At 44.7% G+C, this 15,689-nt stretch overlaps 1 protein-coding gene across 5 annotated transcripts in view; it reads right to left on the bottom strand.

The window, feature by feature from the left end:
• Position 1: 1 nt before the first annotated feature.
• VPS54 (VPS54 subunit of GARP complex) overlaps positions 2–15,689 on the bottom strand; it is a 53,507-nt gene continuing 37,819 nt past the window's right edge. For all 5 annotated transcript variants that reach the window (XM_055713163.1, XM_055713167.1, XM_055713165.1 and 2 more), the window contains 8 exons: positions 15,614–15,677; positions 13,353–13,458; positions 9,944–10,031; positions 8,190–8,311; positions 7,998–8,078; positions 4,353–4,460; positions 3,324–3,418; positions 2–1,307 (listed from right to left, as the gene is read on the bottom strand). In XM_055713163.1, coding sequence (XP_055569138.1) covers positions 1,202–1,307; positions 3,324–3,418; positions 4,353–4,460; positions 7,998–8,078; positions 8,190–8,311; positions 9,944–10,031; positions 13,353–13,458; positions 15,614–15,677 — 770 coding nt within the window. In that variant the 3' untranslated portion in view covers positions 2–1,201. The remainder of the gene's footprint in view (positions 1,308–3,323; positions 3,419–4,352; positions 4,461–7,997; positions 8,079–8,189; positions 8,312–9,943; positions 10,032–13,352; positions 13,459–15,613; positions 15,678–15,689) is intronic.

Below are 15,689 nucleotides of genomic sequence, written 5' to 3'. Positions count from 1 at the left end.
CTGTGATTTTATAGCTTTATTTTGACTGACAATTAATGACATCTGCTGTTACGGTAACAGAAAAGCATGCCTGTCTGAAGAAACCATAGGCACACACACACACTGCAGACCATTCCATCGTACATCATTGTCACGGGGTTAGGCACTCGGACTACGGTTAGGTAAAGAGGTGTGAGGTGAAATACACAGGCACTTTTACTTAGTACTGGCAGCGTCCAGTCTTAAAAGGTAGTATTAAAAACTCTGAAATAAATTAATTTCAGTCGCACCTTCCTTAATGGCACAACCTTTTATAAGCAGCCTAAAAACTTCTAGAATTCTTCCCCCCCCCCCCATTTTCTGTGTCCTCTGAGTTTGTACACACCGCTCTGTGTCTCTGCTGCTCGCTCCAGCTAAAGTAAGTCCTGACACGCTCCCTGGCCTGGCCCCGCTGGCAGCGGCCGTGCCTCACCGGGGCTGGGCACCGCAGGAGACCGTCCCCACACCAGCCTTTTCCCTACTTTGCGATTCCAGTGGAAGCCCACTGTTAACGTTGTCACTGCTGACGACCACCGTGTCCCAGCTCTGCAGGGTAATGGCTTCAGTGAACCAACAACCTGTTAGAGAATCGTACCTTCGGATGGCAGTTTAGAGCCCAGCTGTGAGAAATGCCCTGAAACAGGACTGCTCCCTAACAAATCCAAATCCTATATGCAAGCACTCAAAAGACATTTATTTATATAAAGTTCTGTAAAAAAATAAATTTTAGAACAGCATAGTTTCATAGAGAAAAACATTTTCTACAGAGTTCCAACTGCAAGGGTTTTTTTATATTGTACCATCATTAAATAAGGTGGGACACCATGTGAATTTCATTGCACTAGAAGAAATGCAAAGCATCTTTTTAATATAAAGATATACAGAGCATTCTAGACAACTACAGCTGTGTTACAGCTATGTGTTCTTTTGGATTTGGTCCAAAGAAACCTGAGTCTGTTTCCAGAGAGAATGAAAAAACATTGCACAGACAGCTGATCACTTGTTTCTTGCTGAAGGACACTGAAAAGATCACTCCCTGCAGCTCGCTCTGAGCCTAGCTTCCCCGACTATCAATAGTGTCCTTTCTTGGACTCCGGTCTTAAGTATTCACCTCACAGTCGTTACGCTGCTTAGAAGAAAGTCGGTCTGTTGTCAGAGCCAAGTGACTGCTCCCAGTGGATTATCACCTCTTCTGCTCCCAAATTTCAGCCATGTTTAGGTCTAAGTTGTTAAGGCCTTTCAGAGCTTGAAGGTTTCCAGTGTAAAAAGCTACATCTGAAGTAACCAGTCTGCAGGGAAACACACAAGGTCAGCATGTGAACCTCCCGTCCACCCAGGGCGCTCAGAAAAACAGCCAGGGTTTGTTTATGACTGGGGCATGCAACAACAACAACGCCTGTCCAAACGCTATGCCTTGGTTAGGTATTTTAAGTATCGGTTCAAAACTCAACGCCTATGGATGTGGTTTACTTTACAGCAGTGATCATACATAACGTGATTACTACTAGGTGTAAAGGGAGATCAAGTGATGAGTTCGGAAAACTCAGCAGGAATTAGGCACCTAAAGCTTCCACTCTCTTGCTGTAATCCCAGGTTTCTCTAGACTTAAACCCCCAGCCCCGACTGCAGTGCAACTTAGTATATTAATTATTGCAACATTAACTTCTGTATTCTAGAAGGTTACTGTAAAAGCAATGGAAGAGCAGAACAGTTCCATCCTTCCTAAGAGTTAAAATCCCTCCCAGACTGTTGAAACCTATCAGGGCATGACAGAAAGACAATCACGTTTCTAGCTGGAAAGCAGCAAGATGTAGGCATAAAAGTTGTGTTTTCATAGTAAAAAAAATTAACCAGGATTCACAGACCTGGATTTTTACTACTATTACAGAAACAGTTTAGAAACAGATCAGAAAAGTGCATTAAAAACTAGGTCAATGAAGACCGCTGGAGCGGGAGCAAGTAAAATGCAGTGTTTGATGTTTCCCTTCTCAGCCAGCCCAGCCCCACGCTCGGAGAGCTGCGGCCCAAGGGAAGGAACTGCTGCCCTGGAAGCAGCAGACTCGGGGCCATTCCTGCTTCCAGCTGCAGCAGAGAGACCCTTCTGACAGGGAGGACGGCTGTGCTGGGAAATACCCCACCGCTGTCACCAGCAGCGCCTGCCCCACCCCCCCACCCGAAAGATCCATTTAGGCCATCCAACCACAGGCGTCAACCACAACCAAACGCGCAGGGGGAAGCCGGCACACACGCTGCTCAGGAGTAGAAACCCAAGCGTGGAACACTCCCAAACACGCCCTGGGCGTTCTCATTCCGGCTGGGGCTGCTGCAGCCCTGCTTCCTATTCAGTAAGCTTGTTGGCTTACAAACACCTTACCAAGTGCCAAAGGTAACTGGATGTTATCTTGCGAAACACCACGAGCACAGAAAGCCATTTCAGATAAACTCTTTCACAGAGTACAAGGATGAATGAGCTTAGGCAGGACAAAAAAGAATAAACTGGCGGGAATAGAACTCTTCTTAATTCCAGCAACATTTGAAACGTATAAACTCCCCTCTCTGGCTTCTTCAACCTGAGACAATACTTTCTTGCGTGTGGGTAGGCTGGCCGAATTACAGCCTTACTACGCTGCAAACAAGCAAGCCCAGGTCAATAAGAATGATCATAACCCCCTCCATTTCAGGGGACAACCCAACGTACAATAGCATTCGGCCTGCGAGAGGCCATCCGCCTTCCTGGGAGGTGTGGGACGCCAGGCACAGCCAGCAACGCCCCCTCAGGACAGGCACCACTGACCTGGGCTGGTGGTGGAGGGCTGGGCTGGGGCAGGAAAGGGGAAAAGCTCCGTGAGCATAATCTCCCTTTCAAACCTAGTTCTGCTGTAAAAACGATTTCTGTATAGGAGCTGCCCATCGCACAGATGAAATACCGCTTTTTCCCATTTTTCCTTTGCTAGTGCCCTATGAGTCATCATCCATGTTTCAAAACTGCTTCATGAATCAGGCAATTCTCGCGAATTAAACTGTGGCTACTGCTGTCACACCAAGGCAGAAAAAACAATCCACAAACCAAGGAAAGCTGCATCAGGTTTCCAGCAGGACAACGCCCAGCTCCCAATCTATCACCACGCCGAGGGTATTCCTGGTTACTATGGAAGGGCACAAGTCACGTCCTCTACTATGAGAAAGCCCCAAATGGGACATACTCAAACACGGAGCGTGGCTGCCTTCTGCCATCACAACTTTCTTGCAGAAGACAAAACCTGCTTATTTAAATTAAGCATTATAAAAATAGTACCTAAACATACCCGTTCAGAGGTCCTCCATCATTGACTACGTTTAGGTGGGCCAGCTGCCTCTTCAGGTGAAGTTTGTAGCTTGCGTTAATTCGTAAAAACAACATCTAGAAGAAACCACAGAACAGAGTAAGGAACCATCCCCCTGCTTCCATCACTGCCTACAGAGAGGAAACCCACTGCCAACACCTTAAATTACTAACCTTCAGCATTATTTTTGCAATTCATGTGATTTTTGCCTTCTGCCAGTCCTTCGGCCTCCTAACCTTTCTGGCCACATACAATTTATAACACACAGGACAGCGTACACCCTCCCTTAGTTGTTATGCGTTGCACTTAGAGGACACATTGTTTGGAGCATGAATTTTTCTTGTTATCTGAAACATCTAGCAACTTGTATTAAGGCTAGAAGCTAACAAATCTTTTCCCTGTACTATAACCACTTAAAAGTATTTTGTCCAAAAGGAAGCGTGAAAAACACTCTGAAGGGACCATTTAATTTAGTGCAAAAGAAAAACTACAACTTAGTGTATTCAGTGACTGGATCAGTCCTTCCTGTCCTTAGATTTACAACTCTGCAGCAGCAGCGACTGCAGCAAAATACTGAAAAGGCACATCTGGTACAATCTGGCTGCATAATACATCTAGGGACCTCCGGAAGCCACCAAGTTTGAGCAGCGCTGCAGAAGAATTCCCTAAAAGGGCTGCACTCCAGCCCCAGAGTGTTGCCATTGGTGCACAATTTCAGCACCAATTCCCAGATTGCAGATTCGCCTCTCTCGACGTTAAAATGCAGCTCAAAATGCGGGAATCAGTCAGTTCTTTTCATGTCTCATCCCTCTCCCTGCACATCCCTGCACTTCGATTCAGACCGAGCTGTCTGCATGACTGCTGCCAGCCCCTTTAATGTGTGAGTTTCACAAAGACTCAAAAAAAGAATTCCACTCCACCCCCACCCCCGATAAAGCAGAAGTCTCTTCTTACGGAGTTCATGTGCATTTGCAAAGGAGGTATTACATGAATCTCAAAAATAACATTCACCTGAGTTTGCTCCTCAGGAAGGAGGTCATAGATAGCTTCATGCATCTTTGCCATTTGCTTGCAGATATTCCTGAAGCATGCCGAAGGAACAGGAGCTTTCACTTCATACTGGAAATAAAACCACAACCAGTTACTCCTTTCCACCACTGTACAACGGTTTACATAAGAGAGTCTCCAACAGCCATCTGAAGCCCTGCGTTGCTAATGATGTCAGGAATCAAGGTTCATTTAGCCTATCACAAATTAAAACGGTTGCTGGGCACGATCTGACTCAGCCAAGGACTCACATCACACAATCTTTTAGCACTTTTGCTTCATAAGCAAACAGTAACATTCAAAGCAGTATGAAATCTGCGGATTTCCCAAATTCATCTGTTCATCTCTGTTACTTCTTCTCTTTGCTTGTTACTTTTAGTCGGTTTCCATTACCCTATGAATTGCAGCTGCAGAGAACAACCACCACGCCAGCCACACAGGTGCCCGCCAGGTGCCTGCTAGCTAGCCCTCTCCTTTAGATCTGCACGAGTCAATGACAGACGAGCAATTCTACCTCCGAGGAACGTGCCCCCCAAGTACTAAATGAGAAAATACTGCCTCTCTAACACCATATGCATCCGCATTTCTGAAGAGAGAAGGAAAGCACAAGGAGATGGAACTTCCTGAAAACTCAATATTAGCTATTCAAAAAACCACCAAAAAACCCATGCACAAAACCACTGCAAAAATACCTTGAAGAACAAAGTAGACTGAAATCCAAGAACCAAGACACTGGAAACCACCAGATGGCATGAGATTTGCTGCAAAGGGAACAAAATTCTTACGCCCTCACCCTGGATAGGGAAGATCTGAATGTGATTTCCGAAGCACTTTGAAGAGCTGTGCCAGGCCCAGGGAAGCCAGCTCTTCCGTGCCTGCTGGAGAGGCCGCGCCAGCACAGGGTGACCTTCGGCAGGGTGATGCTTCCCCATAGAGCCTTGCACAATTCAGTGGAAAAGCTGAATCATTACAACTAAATTATTTACAAGCACATTGGAGGAGATGCTCTCTCTTACGCTAGCCTGAATTGTGAAAGACAAAAAGCTTGCCTCAGTGCGACAGAAAAAAAAAAAAAGCAACGGGGAGTTTGGAGAAAGTCTTCGCAGGAAAGCCAAACCGGTGACCTAATTTTGACAGGAGAAGTAGCAGAAGAGCAGTGCTTACTACTCCAGGAGCGCTGCCTCCTGCGTGGGACAACGGCACAGTGCACAGGATCGTGCCTCAATCCGAGTTAGACAACCAGTGATTTACAATTTTCCAGTATCTTGCAAGCTGCAGCAATGGCTCTTGCACGACTACAGACAAATCAAACTCTCCATCGTGATGGGGAAAAAGTCACGGCACCAGAAAGAAACACGAGCTCCAGCCCTGCAAGGTGCTGGCCATTTTTATCTCCAGTTAAGGTCAACGGCCTGTAACACCGTGAGGGATCAGACAAAAATTTACCGCTCCTCTGTCCAAACAGTCACAAGATGGGAAACTCCCACAGGAGTGAATCACACTGGATTTTTTTCCATGAACATGTATTCCTTTTTAAAAACCTACGCCTTTTTCACTTGTTAATTAGATCTGTTAAATACCCCTGTTCCTGTTTTCTCTCCCTGCCCAAGTTAACAGACAGATGCTGGGAACTGTCCGTGCTGCTGTCAAACGCCCTGCTGAGCGCAGCCTCATCACAGTGGCACCGTGTGAAGACCAAGACAGCTCCTGTTCCGCAGAGCTCCCACAGGGAAGCACAGCCTGGAAACGCACAAGTAACCTGCCCACGTTACCCAGGTATCAGGTCAACGTCCCACCTACGGGATCAAACTGCCTCTCGTACAAAGCAGGCTTCTAGACTGTGCAATGTTTGTTTTCAAAGCACGCTGGACACCCACTGCTATGAAACTCGCTTGCTTACTCATTCAGATTTACACACTTCAAAGCAGGTGACCACTTTATCCACAAAGCACTGAAGTATTTGGACTCTCACAAAACCCATGGAAACCAAAGAACACACTGACACAGTTGCACTGACATGCCCATTTGCAAAGTTCCTGGGTTTATGTTCTTCACAGCTTTCAGTGCCAAGATTTCATTATTTCAGGAACAAGATGAGCCCAGTTACAGGGTCTGTCAGGAATGAAGGCAAATCAACACACGGTCTCCTTCCCTCCTGTACCCTGTGGGTTGCATTCACGTGAGCCAGGCGCTCCCACTCAGCCTTTCAGAGCTCTAAAGGACAGGAATATTCTCAGTTTGTATCTCATGCCAGCTAAGGGGAGAATGGGATGTAAAGATGGAGGGACAGTAAGGGATGGATACTTCCTAACATCAAGAACATAAACTGTTACTTGTTTGTCGCGGGCTAACTTGCTTAGTATCAATAATTAAATTCTTGCTGTTTTTTTTTTTTTTTATTTTCAAGAGGTAAGAGGCAAAGTGACCAAAAAGCCATCTTACTTAATAGAACAGGTATTTTTCTTTGGGGAAAAAACACCAAAAGAACACCTTTAGAAACGGGCATAAACATGTTTTCAAAAGTATAAACACAACAGGGGGTGGGGAAACCATTGGTATTTTTCTCCCCTAAGTTTAGGTAACACCATTTGATAGCCCAAAGAAACAGATGAAAAGAAGCAGCACAACATAAAATAAACAATAACATAATAGAAACAACAAGAAAGACATAAATGCGTGTTGCAGTGGCCTCACTACAGCCCCCATTGGCGTGTCCACAACCTGTGCTTCTCATGAGGTCTTTCCTACAAGGAAGAGGTTGGTCCAGGCCAATCATCAAGTCTGTCACTAAAGAATTAATTTATTTTTCCCACCATGGGACTGCTTTTCTTCTCCACCCCCCTCCCAAGAGCATAAGATCCAAAGCAAAACACTAAGCTTTAAAAGCTTGTGCACTGTATGCATGGGGTCTGCGGGCCCAGAAGTCCCACCGTGGGGCAGGCTCTGGCAGCGTGGTTCGCCGTGAGCTGGGTCACAGTGAGGGATCAGCCCAGGACCAACCCGCTGTACTGCCCGGTGTTCAAACACAAACGCTACCAGCACGGCACAGGATGCCTACTAACGCTGCCACACAGCGGGAACTGCTAAGCACAGGGCTCTAGTCCCCAGGCCTGCAGCCCAACAGATGGGCTGGTCCTTCCCCTCCAAAAACTCTTTCTCCCCAGCAGTTTTTTGCTGTTTCCTCAGCTGCAGGAAATTACATGCTCCCCACTTCCAAAGACACACGGTCAGGAAAATCAGGGAACAGGAACTGGCTCAGTCTGGCTGCAGACAGGAGCTGTCAGCGGATAAAACTACTGAGGGTAGGAGAGCACTTCAGTTTCTAAACACCAGAGCATCTGGCCAGACAAAACGTTTCTGTTACTGCTGAAGGAGTAAACGAACAATCTTTTTTGTGTGGGTGAAGGCGAATGACACCCAGGTGGCAAACGTTAAAGACAAAACACATTGACAAGTACAGCACAGAGCTTTGTGTTTATACAGTTTAAAGAAGTTCAAACAAGTCCTGATTAGGAAAGGTTAAGACTCCATTTGAAACATCTAGACTGTATATAATTAGACCTCCAATTGCAATTTCGAGAATGTATAATTATTTCCATAAATCATTACCTTGGATAATAGTTTGTCAAATAAGCTATCCATTATGGCAACAAGCTTTGCTGAAATTTCAGCTATGTGGTCGTGATAATCCTGTAATGGAAGAAAGCAGGTTTTATTCACTATCTAATGGCATTCATATTCTTCAGAGCACAGTTGAAAAGCAGAACTTCGTGTTTAATTAGCAAATGCCAAAAGAATTACCTTCGTAATGTGGTCAAAATGCCTGAGCATGCTAAACTGCTTCGGCTGCAGTCGAGCTTCAAAATGAGCCCTGATAATAGGAATGTAGTGTACGATTAGCTGTAGGCAACGTGAAGAAAGGGCTGTAAATCCAGAAGCGAGAGGGAAAGAAAAATAACTTAATTATTACACAAGAAGAGTCATTTTGTATAGACTGTATCTCTTTTAACATAAATAACGTATCTGACACAATTTAACATGCTTTTTTAATTTTAAAAAAAAAAAAAGGGGGGGTGGGGGGGGAGAGGTAAACATTTGCTTCCACTGGGAAACCCCATCCAGTGAAGACACCAGACTGGTACCCGGCCATTCACACCCAGCTTCTCTAAGATATGGGACAAGGGACTAATTTTACAAGAGGCTTTAAGTGTCTACTTGACATTTTGAGCCCTGAGCACATGTAGACATCGGGGAGATCTCAAAAGACCTGACTCATCAGCTACCTCACCTCAGCAGCCACATTCTCAAGGCATCAATACTACTTCTGCAGGAGGTTTACCTAAGCACCCTGCCCTGCCAGTGCTCAGCTGCCCAGTCTGCTCCTGCCTGCGGTGCTGGCCCAGTTCCCACAACCAGGCTTCTCCTGCGGCTGACAGGGCCTGGGCTGGCAGCAGGACACATGGTGGTGCCAGCATGGTCACCCCACTGGCCAAGCCCTCTGGAGCAAGGATCCACCCCAACTTTTCTCTGCTCACACACTATGGCCGCAGCCCCTTGGGGGGAAGCCTCCCAACCCATCCTCCTCAAGCTAGTCCCTTTCAAAAAGGGAAATGCAGGCTGGTAATCAGGACACCCTGAAACATGGGAACCGCAAGTCCAAATACCTGCTTCAACCCATCAACCAAAGGCTCTAAATTTGGAGATAGTTTAAAAACAGGGGTCTCAACCAGCGTGTCAGACTTTTCTGTAGCACGGAACCAGGCACCTAGTTCTCCCCAGCTTTTCAGAGCAGGGGAAGCAGTCCAGGCAGGTACCTTGGGGCTGGCAACTCAGCTGAATAGCTACATGCTGAAAATGAGAAACTAAAGCCCAAATCGTAGTTTGGATTCAGCACACAGTCACAGAGCCGTAAGTTACCTGACTGCGCTGGGACATGTAGCCACATAAAGGCTAACTATTCGATTCAGAGCCACCGACAGAAATGATTTTGTGCATTACTGACGCGCAGTTATAACCCACAAGAGCTGTATGTGGACACGACACTACAGAATACAGCACCCCAGGGCAGACGGGACAGCACAGCTCAGCGAAGTGCAGGGGGAGCCAGGGGTTTGGCTGCACTCCTCTACCTGTGTACCTCCAGTCTCAAGATCTGAACACTAAGCAGCTCCTAAGCATGCCAAAGTCACCACTGAAAAAGTAACTACATCTTCCCACGGTCAAGACGTTTTCATGGAAAACTTGCTCACCTATATATTTGTTCTTACGTTTCCCTTCATGTAACACAGTGAAGCTTTGTATTTAAAGTGATCCAGTAAACAGCAAAGGAATTTGAAGGATTTTAGTGCACCCCTTAATCAGACAACTCACTAGTTTTTATGCATATTTTAACCCCTAACTTGCAAGGTCTTACCACCCTGTGTTCTGTGCACAGGACCACAACACAAACATAGCTTATCATAAATGTTTAGGGGTTTTTTTGTGTTGGGTTTTTTTTTTTCCTTTTTAACAGGCAGGAGAACAAGCTTTGACATTTTAAATAGAGAAATCCATACCTAGGTTTTTTGTAGTGATTGTTTTCAAACCAACAACTTGTAATGCACCAGCTCCAAGCACTAGTTGGCAACTTCGAGAGTTGAAATACTGTGAGAAAGAAAAAGATAGTGAAAACGCATGCTGGCTCTTTTAACAACTACACATAACCACAGTTTAGAAACACCGTCAACAGAACTTTGCAAGATTAAATCTATTATTATGAAGGCCAGCTCCAGAGTTTCACATACTCCTCACCACAGAGGAGCCCACGACTGCTAACTAGTAAGACAATGGGAACTTTTTCACCACTCTCAGTAGTCTCTGGCCCGTAGTATTTTTTGACTTGGCTTAAGCTAAAGCACTCGAGGCAGCATTTCAGCAAAGGGAAGCAGAAATACTGCTATTAAAAACAGCTATTCAGTGATTTCAATTCAGGGACTAACTTCTGCTTCTCTACGGGAACTTTGGGTGAGGCTTCTCTCAGTGTGAAAACTAGCTAGCTATGTTCAGCCTTGCTTTGAAAGCTGTACACAAGAACAACTTTGTACTAGAAATCTGTAAAACATACTTCTCAAACCAGGACCTTGGATGGAGTGAAGGGGAAGGATCTCACTAGTTTTGCTGAGTAGACAAGTGTAATATCAGAATGGAAAATACCTGAAGAACAAGTTTCTGCCCTGGCTCCAGACCTTCCTCACTGCTGCTGTTAATGAAAACTTTAAAAGTACTGAAACTCACTGCTGCCGAGCAGGCTGAATCTGTGTCTGCAACACTACAAAATACTGAGATTAAGAAATGATGCACAGAAGATGTTAAGCCACATCAAAGAACAGTTCTGTAAGAATTCCAGGTATAGTGGCTGCCTTCTGACTTAATCTTCCTAACTTAGTTACAGGAGAAAAGAAATTATCATTAAATGCATCTGGACAGCAAGACGGATCCTGTTAGCATATTCTGCCTTATTTTGGCATTCTGCTCCATCACCCACCCAGCTTGAGGCATCAGATACTTTAGACTGGTTGGGTGATGCAACAGAGACAGAGGAGGCATTGCTGTTGTCCCCGATTCCTGCACTGAATGGAGAGCAGAAGACCCAGGGCTCATGTTTGAACAGAACTGACCTTGTTGACTGAGGGGCAAAACCTACAGAGACCTGACCCTTTCTCACACACCTGAAGGATTCACAGGGAATTGTGACAAGGTTGCCCTGCAGCTTGTGTCTGCAATACAAGAGGATTTCCCCCAAATACAGGTCCTTTTTTTTGTGGGCCACAATCCTGCCTCACAGGTCTTGCTTCAGAATAACGCATGAACAAACTCAAAATTTCAACCCTCCCCTTGAGTAAAATCAGGAAACAATTTTTCTGGCTGTTGCCTGCAGTCAGTCACAAAACTCAGGACCACAGAGGATACACGGTGAACCCCACACACCCACTCTGGGCCACCAGAGTGGTGGATCTGGGACCAGGAAAGCAACCCAGACCCAGTGCCACAACCGAACCTGAGCTACGTGTGGCTCCTGACCCGGAAGAGGCACAATCTACTCTGCTCAGACAGAAGTCAGGCCTGAGACGGGCTGACACACCTTCATCTCCTCCTCCTGAAAAGCAAGACCTTTTCTTCTGCCTCCTGGTGGACTTCAGAAGTAGATCCACTGAGCCAACGACAGATACACCCTACACAGCCCAAGCTCCTCTGAGGTATGACTGCGTGGCAGACCGTTAAAAACACGCTCTATAAAGGATGATAAGACACTGGTACTCTCCCCCTGCCTTTCATCCACCCTAGTTACCGGACGGCCTGTTGCAGACAAAGCAGCGAGGCAGCAGCACGGCTGAAACATCAAAGGAGCAACACCCCCTCCTTGTGACTGCCTGGAGGAAAGCACCGCGGAGCTCGGGCACCGGGGCTGGAGCCTTCTCCTCGGCACCCGCTGAGCAGCTCCAGTCATCGCAGTGCTGGTTTTGCCCATACACAGGTGTCATTTCACTCTGGTTGCAGCCATAGTTCAAAACAGCCTGGAATTTCATGACCTGGGAACACTCTGCAGTTTCCAGCACAATAAAGCCTAGCTCTGGCTACCTTCAAAGCTTGCTGGCTCTGACAGTTGTCAAACAAAAAGCGGTGACCTGCAAGGACACCTTGAGTGGTCTTATTTTGTTCAAAGTGTAATAAATGACCTTTCGTTTTTGCTACTTGTTCTTGTCATCTCTCCAATTGATGGCACCTTGCTGCCAGACAGGAAAGACAATAATGAGACTGCACACAGTGTTTGGATACCAAGGAGTAAAACACAAATGACGCAGAGCTAGAACAAGATATGGTAGGGAGAGAGAATTAACACAGAGATGCAAGTCCGGCTGAGTTTGAGGCATCTGCTGCCGTCCTGCCTGCCTGCAAAAAGGGGCTGGGAGACCTAAATGAAGCAGCAGCTGGAGAAAGAGAGGTGAAGAGGGGCATCCCCAGTCCCAGCCTGACCGATGGGCTTGGATAGTGCGATAGTGCTTTCAGACAGGAAGGTCTGGGCATGAATCTGAATTGGCTGCAGGGAGGAGTGTTCCTGCATCTGGTTATTCAGACAAGAACTACCAACGTGAAGATTATTTAAAGGTCCATCTTCTGTCGTGTGTTTCCCCTCCTCCATCCCCCACCTTATGTAAAATATAATTTTGTAGAGTAGAATCTATTAATCTTTTATCGATTATGCTTGTCTTCAGAACTCTTAATACCTGACATAACCTTTGCGGGCAAAGATACAAGTGAAAACCTTGAAATAAATTAACTGCTAGGTTTTGGAGCCTAGATTATTATATATAGATATATAGATATATGTGACAGCTTTAAAGTGCATTCCTGTGCTCCTTTTATTATTGTTTACTTATATCACCTTGCAGTATCTGTGCTCTACCGGCTTTCCTCTTCTCTAGCGAGAAATAAATGACAAAAAGGTCCTGGTCTTTCATCATCTGCACATTTTACAACAGAAGCTTCATCCCATACTATTTTTCATGCTTCTACTGACTATACCTCTACTGACTTGTAAAAACCAAGGGCCTCATTTCCTTCCTGAATATAGATATATTTCTGTGGCACCTGGGATCAAATTGCTTTTTCTTCAGCAGCATTAATCCTACACCCAGCTTGAAGGACAGGCAGTTTTGACAAACACTACTAGATGGGATTTCCAATACTCCAGGTGAACAAGAGGAAAGACAGCCTTCCTGAAGTTAATACACACAATAAATTGCATCTTTAATGCACTTAGCTTAAAAGGCCGCTTTATGGTGTAGTAACAAATGCAATAATTTCTATACATTTTCTGTAATTGATATGAAATCATAAAACACATGTGAAGCATTATAGACAGTAAGACACGTTGCGTGCCCTGAATACCCCCGATTAGCGCAGACAGTACATTTAGTGTCATACCTTCAGTAAATCAGACAGGCGGGTAAGCATGTCAGTGGTGATGGAAGGAATGTTATCCACACACTGGCAGTATTCAAGGATTATTCTTATTAACAGCAATACTGTCCTACAAGAGAGGAAACAGCCAAATATGTCATCTCAGTGCACAGATGATGTTGAAAAATCAAACACAGGCCAGTCATGTTGATAGAAAGCTACCTAATGCTAGAGATTATAGCATTAAACAAACTCACCAACTGACCTGAAGGAGAAGTAAAACATAAAAGAAGATATACATAATGACAGTTATAAAGAATTCTCATTCCACAGGGTGGCATGCGGACAAAGTACTTAATGTATATGAGAGAAAAATCTCATAGCTTCATTGGTGTAACTTTTTAATCTCCAAAACAGCTACTATGGAACTGGAAGTCTCCACACAGATGTTGGCAGGGGACAAAAATTCCAAAGCTCCTTTCTTATACTATATAATTCTGGCCAACTTTGAGCAAGTATAAAAATCCACAGAATGTAGACAACAGCCACCACTGAAATGGATGTAATGAATGCTAAGGAGCTGCAAACAGAGAAGGCAGCTGTGAAGAAACAGCACCAAAAATTCAAAGGTGCTCAACACCTGTAATTTCCCTTGAATTCTGCAGGCACTGGAGAATTTGGGAGCTACTGGATGGAATTAAGAAGGCTCAACAAAGAGCAGGTACTCTCCTTTGAATTCAGGTACACAGAAGGCAGGAAAACTAAGGCAAGATCAAATGTTCAGAGTCGATACTCTAACATTTCAAAAAGTTAAATCTCTTTCTTCCTTTAGGCAGTTGAGTGCAGAAAGATGAAGAACCAACTGGAAATAAAGAGCTGGAGGATTTTGGGGGAACATCTAGGCTTTTTTTCGTGAATGCATTTTATTTGATTAAATACAATGAAACTGTATATAGAAGTGTGTTGAAATGAAACAAATATTTGTACCAACATGAAGCTGACAATTGCTTCACAGAGCTAAGTAAAATGAGTTTCAAACGAGCTGAGATGGATTATCAAAGACATTCATCTGTTAGGTAAATTTTATTCTTTAAAGCATGTTCAAATGCTCCTACTCGACCTGAAATGCTCTTTTGCAGTGATATCAGTTGGCTGGCACAGTAGTTCTGAGCCATCAGCTTCTGTTTCTAATTGAACAATGATGCATCATCATGAAGCAACTCATAAAAAGACAGCTGGTCAAAGACATTATGTAAAACAGAACTTTTAAGTTTGGGGTAAATCAATGTTAGGACTCTGGGGAGTGAGATTTTCCAGATTTTACTCCCTCTCCAAAAACACTCTCATGCATATTTAATGCTAAAGCCTCACAGTCTTTGGAAACACAGCATGCTTTTAATGAAAGAAGTATGTGAGCATCATATACTTTAAAATGCCTTTGATATAACCAGCTTTAAGAAACTACTTTCCAATCCAAAGCAATCAGGATACAGGGTATGCAGCTTCTGAGATAGCCTGTATCTTATTTCTTATACTAAATGAGATAAGCAATCATTCAGCAGCAGACTCATGTACTTTGGAATTGCTCAGCCTGGAGAAGAGAAGGCTCCAAGGAGACCTTATTGCGGCCTTTCAGTACTTAAAGGGGGCTCAAAAGATGGGGACAGACCTTTTAGTAGGGCCTGTAGTGATAAGACAAGGGGTAATGGTCGTAAACTAAAGGAGGGTCGATTCAGACTAGATACAAGGAAGATGTTTTTTACAATGTGGGCAGCGAAACACTGGCAGAGGTTGCCCAGAGGGGCTGGAGATGCCCCATCCCTGGAAACACTCCAGGCCAGGTTGGAGGGGGCTCTGAGCAACCTGGCCCAGTTGCAGATGTCCCTGCTCACTGCAGGGGGCTGGACTAGATGACCTTTAAAGGTCCCTTCCAACCCAAACCATTCTATGATTTTGCCAGAGATTATCTATATTGCAAGAAATAACAAGTGTGCTACAAAGACAAACCCGTATTTTAAGGACCATGTGTTTTCATGAAATAATTGGAAAAACCCGCATATTCAAATGAAACCATAAATTTAGCCTAGTCATTCAGAAAAGAAACAGCATCTTAATGTGCAGAAGAGCTTGCAATGTTTTATAACTGAGAACTAAAAAGAAACTAGCCTGTGAGAGGAGAGGTTTGGTTTTTTTTATTTAAATAACATTGCTAAAGCTGTTATCACAGTTCTACTCAAAAGTTCTTGCTAACCAATCCACTGCTAAGAGAAAAGAGTGCATCTTACCCAACTGTTGCATATTTTTGTCCTTCAACAATAAGAAATTCTGTTGGCTTTCTTTCTTCAGTAGCTAGATATTTTA

Source organism: Falco cherrug, chromosome 6 (assembly GCF_023634085.1).
Source record: "Falco cherrug isolate bFalChe1 chromosome 6, bFalChe1.pri, whole genome shotgun sequence".
In the NCBI taxonomy this organism is placed as follows: Eukaryota; Metazoa; Chordata; class Aves; order Falconiformes; family Falconidae; genus Falco; species Falco cherrug.
The sequence above is the reverse complement of the archived record's forward strand: the minus strand, read 5'-3'. Positions and strand labels throughout refer to the sequence as shown.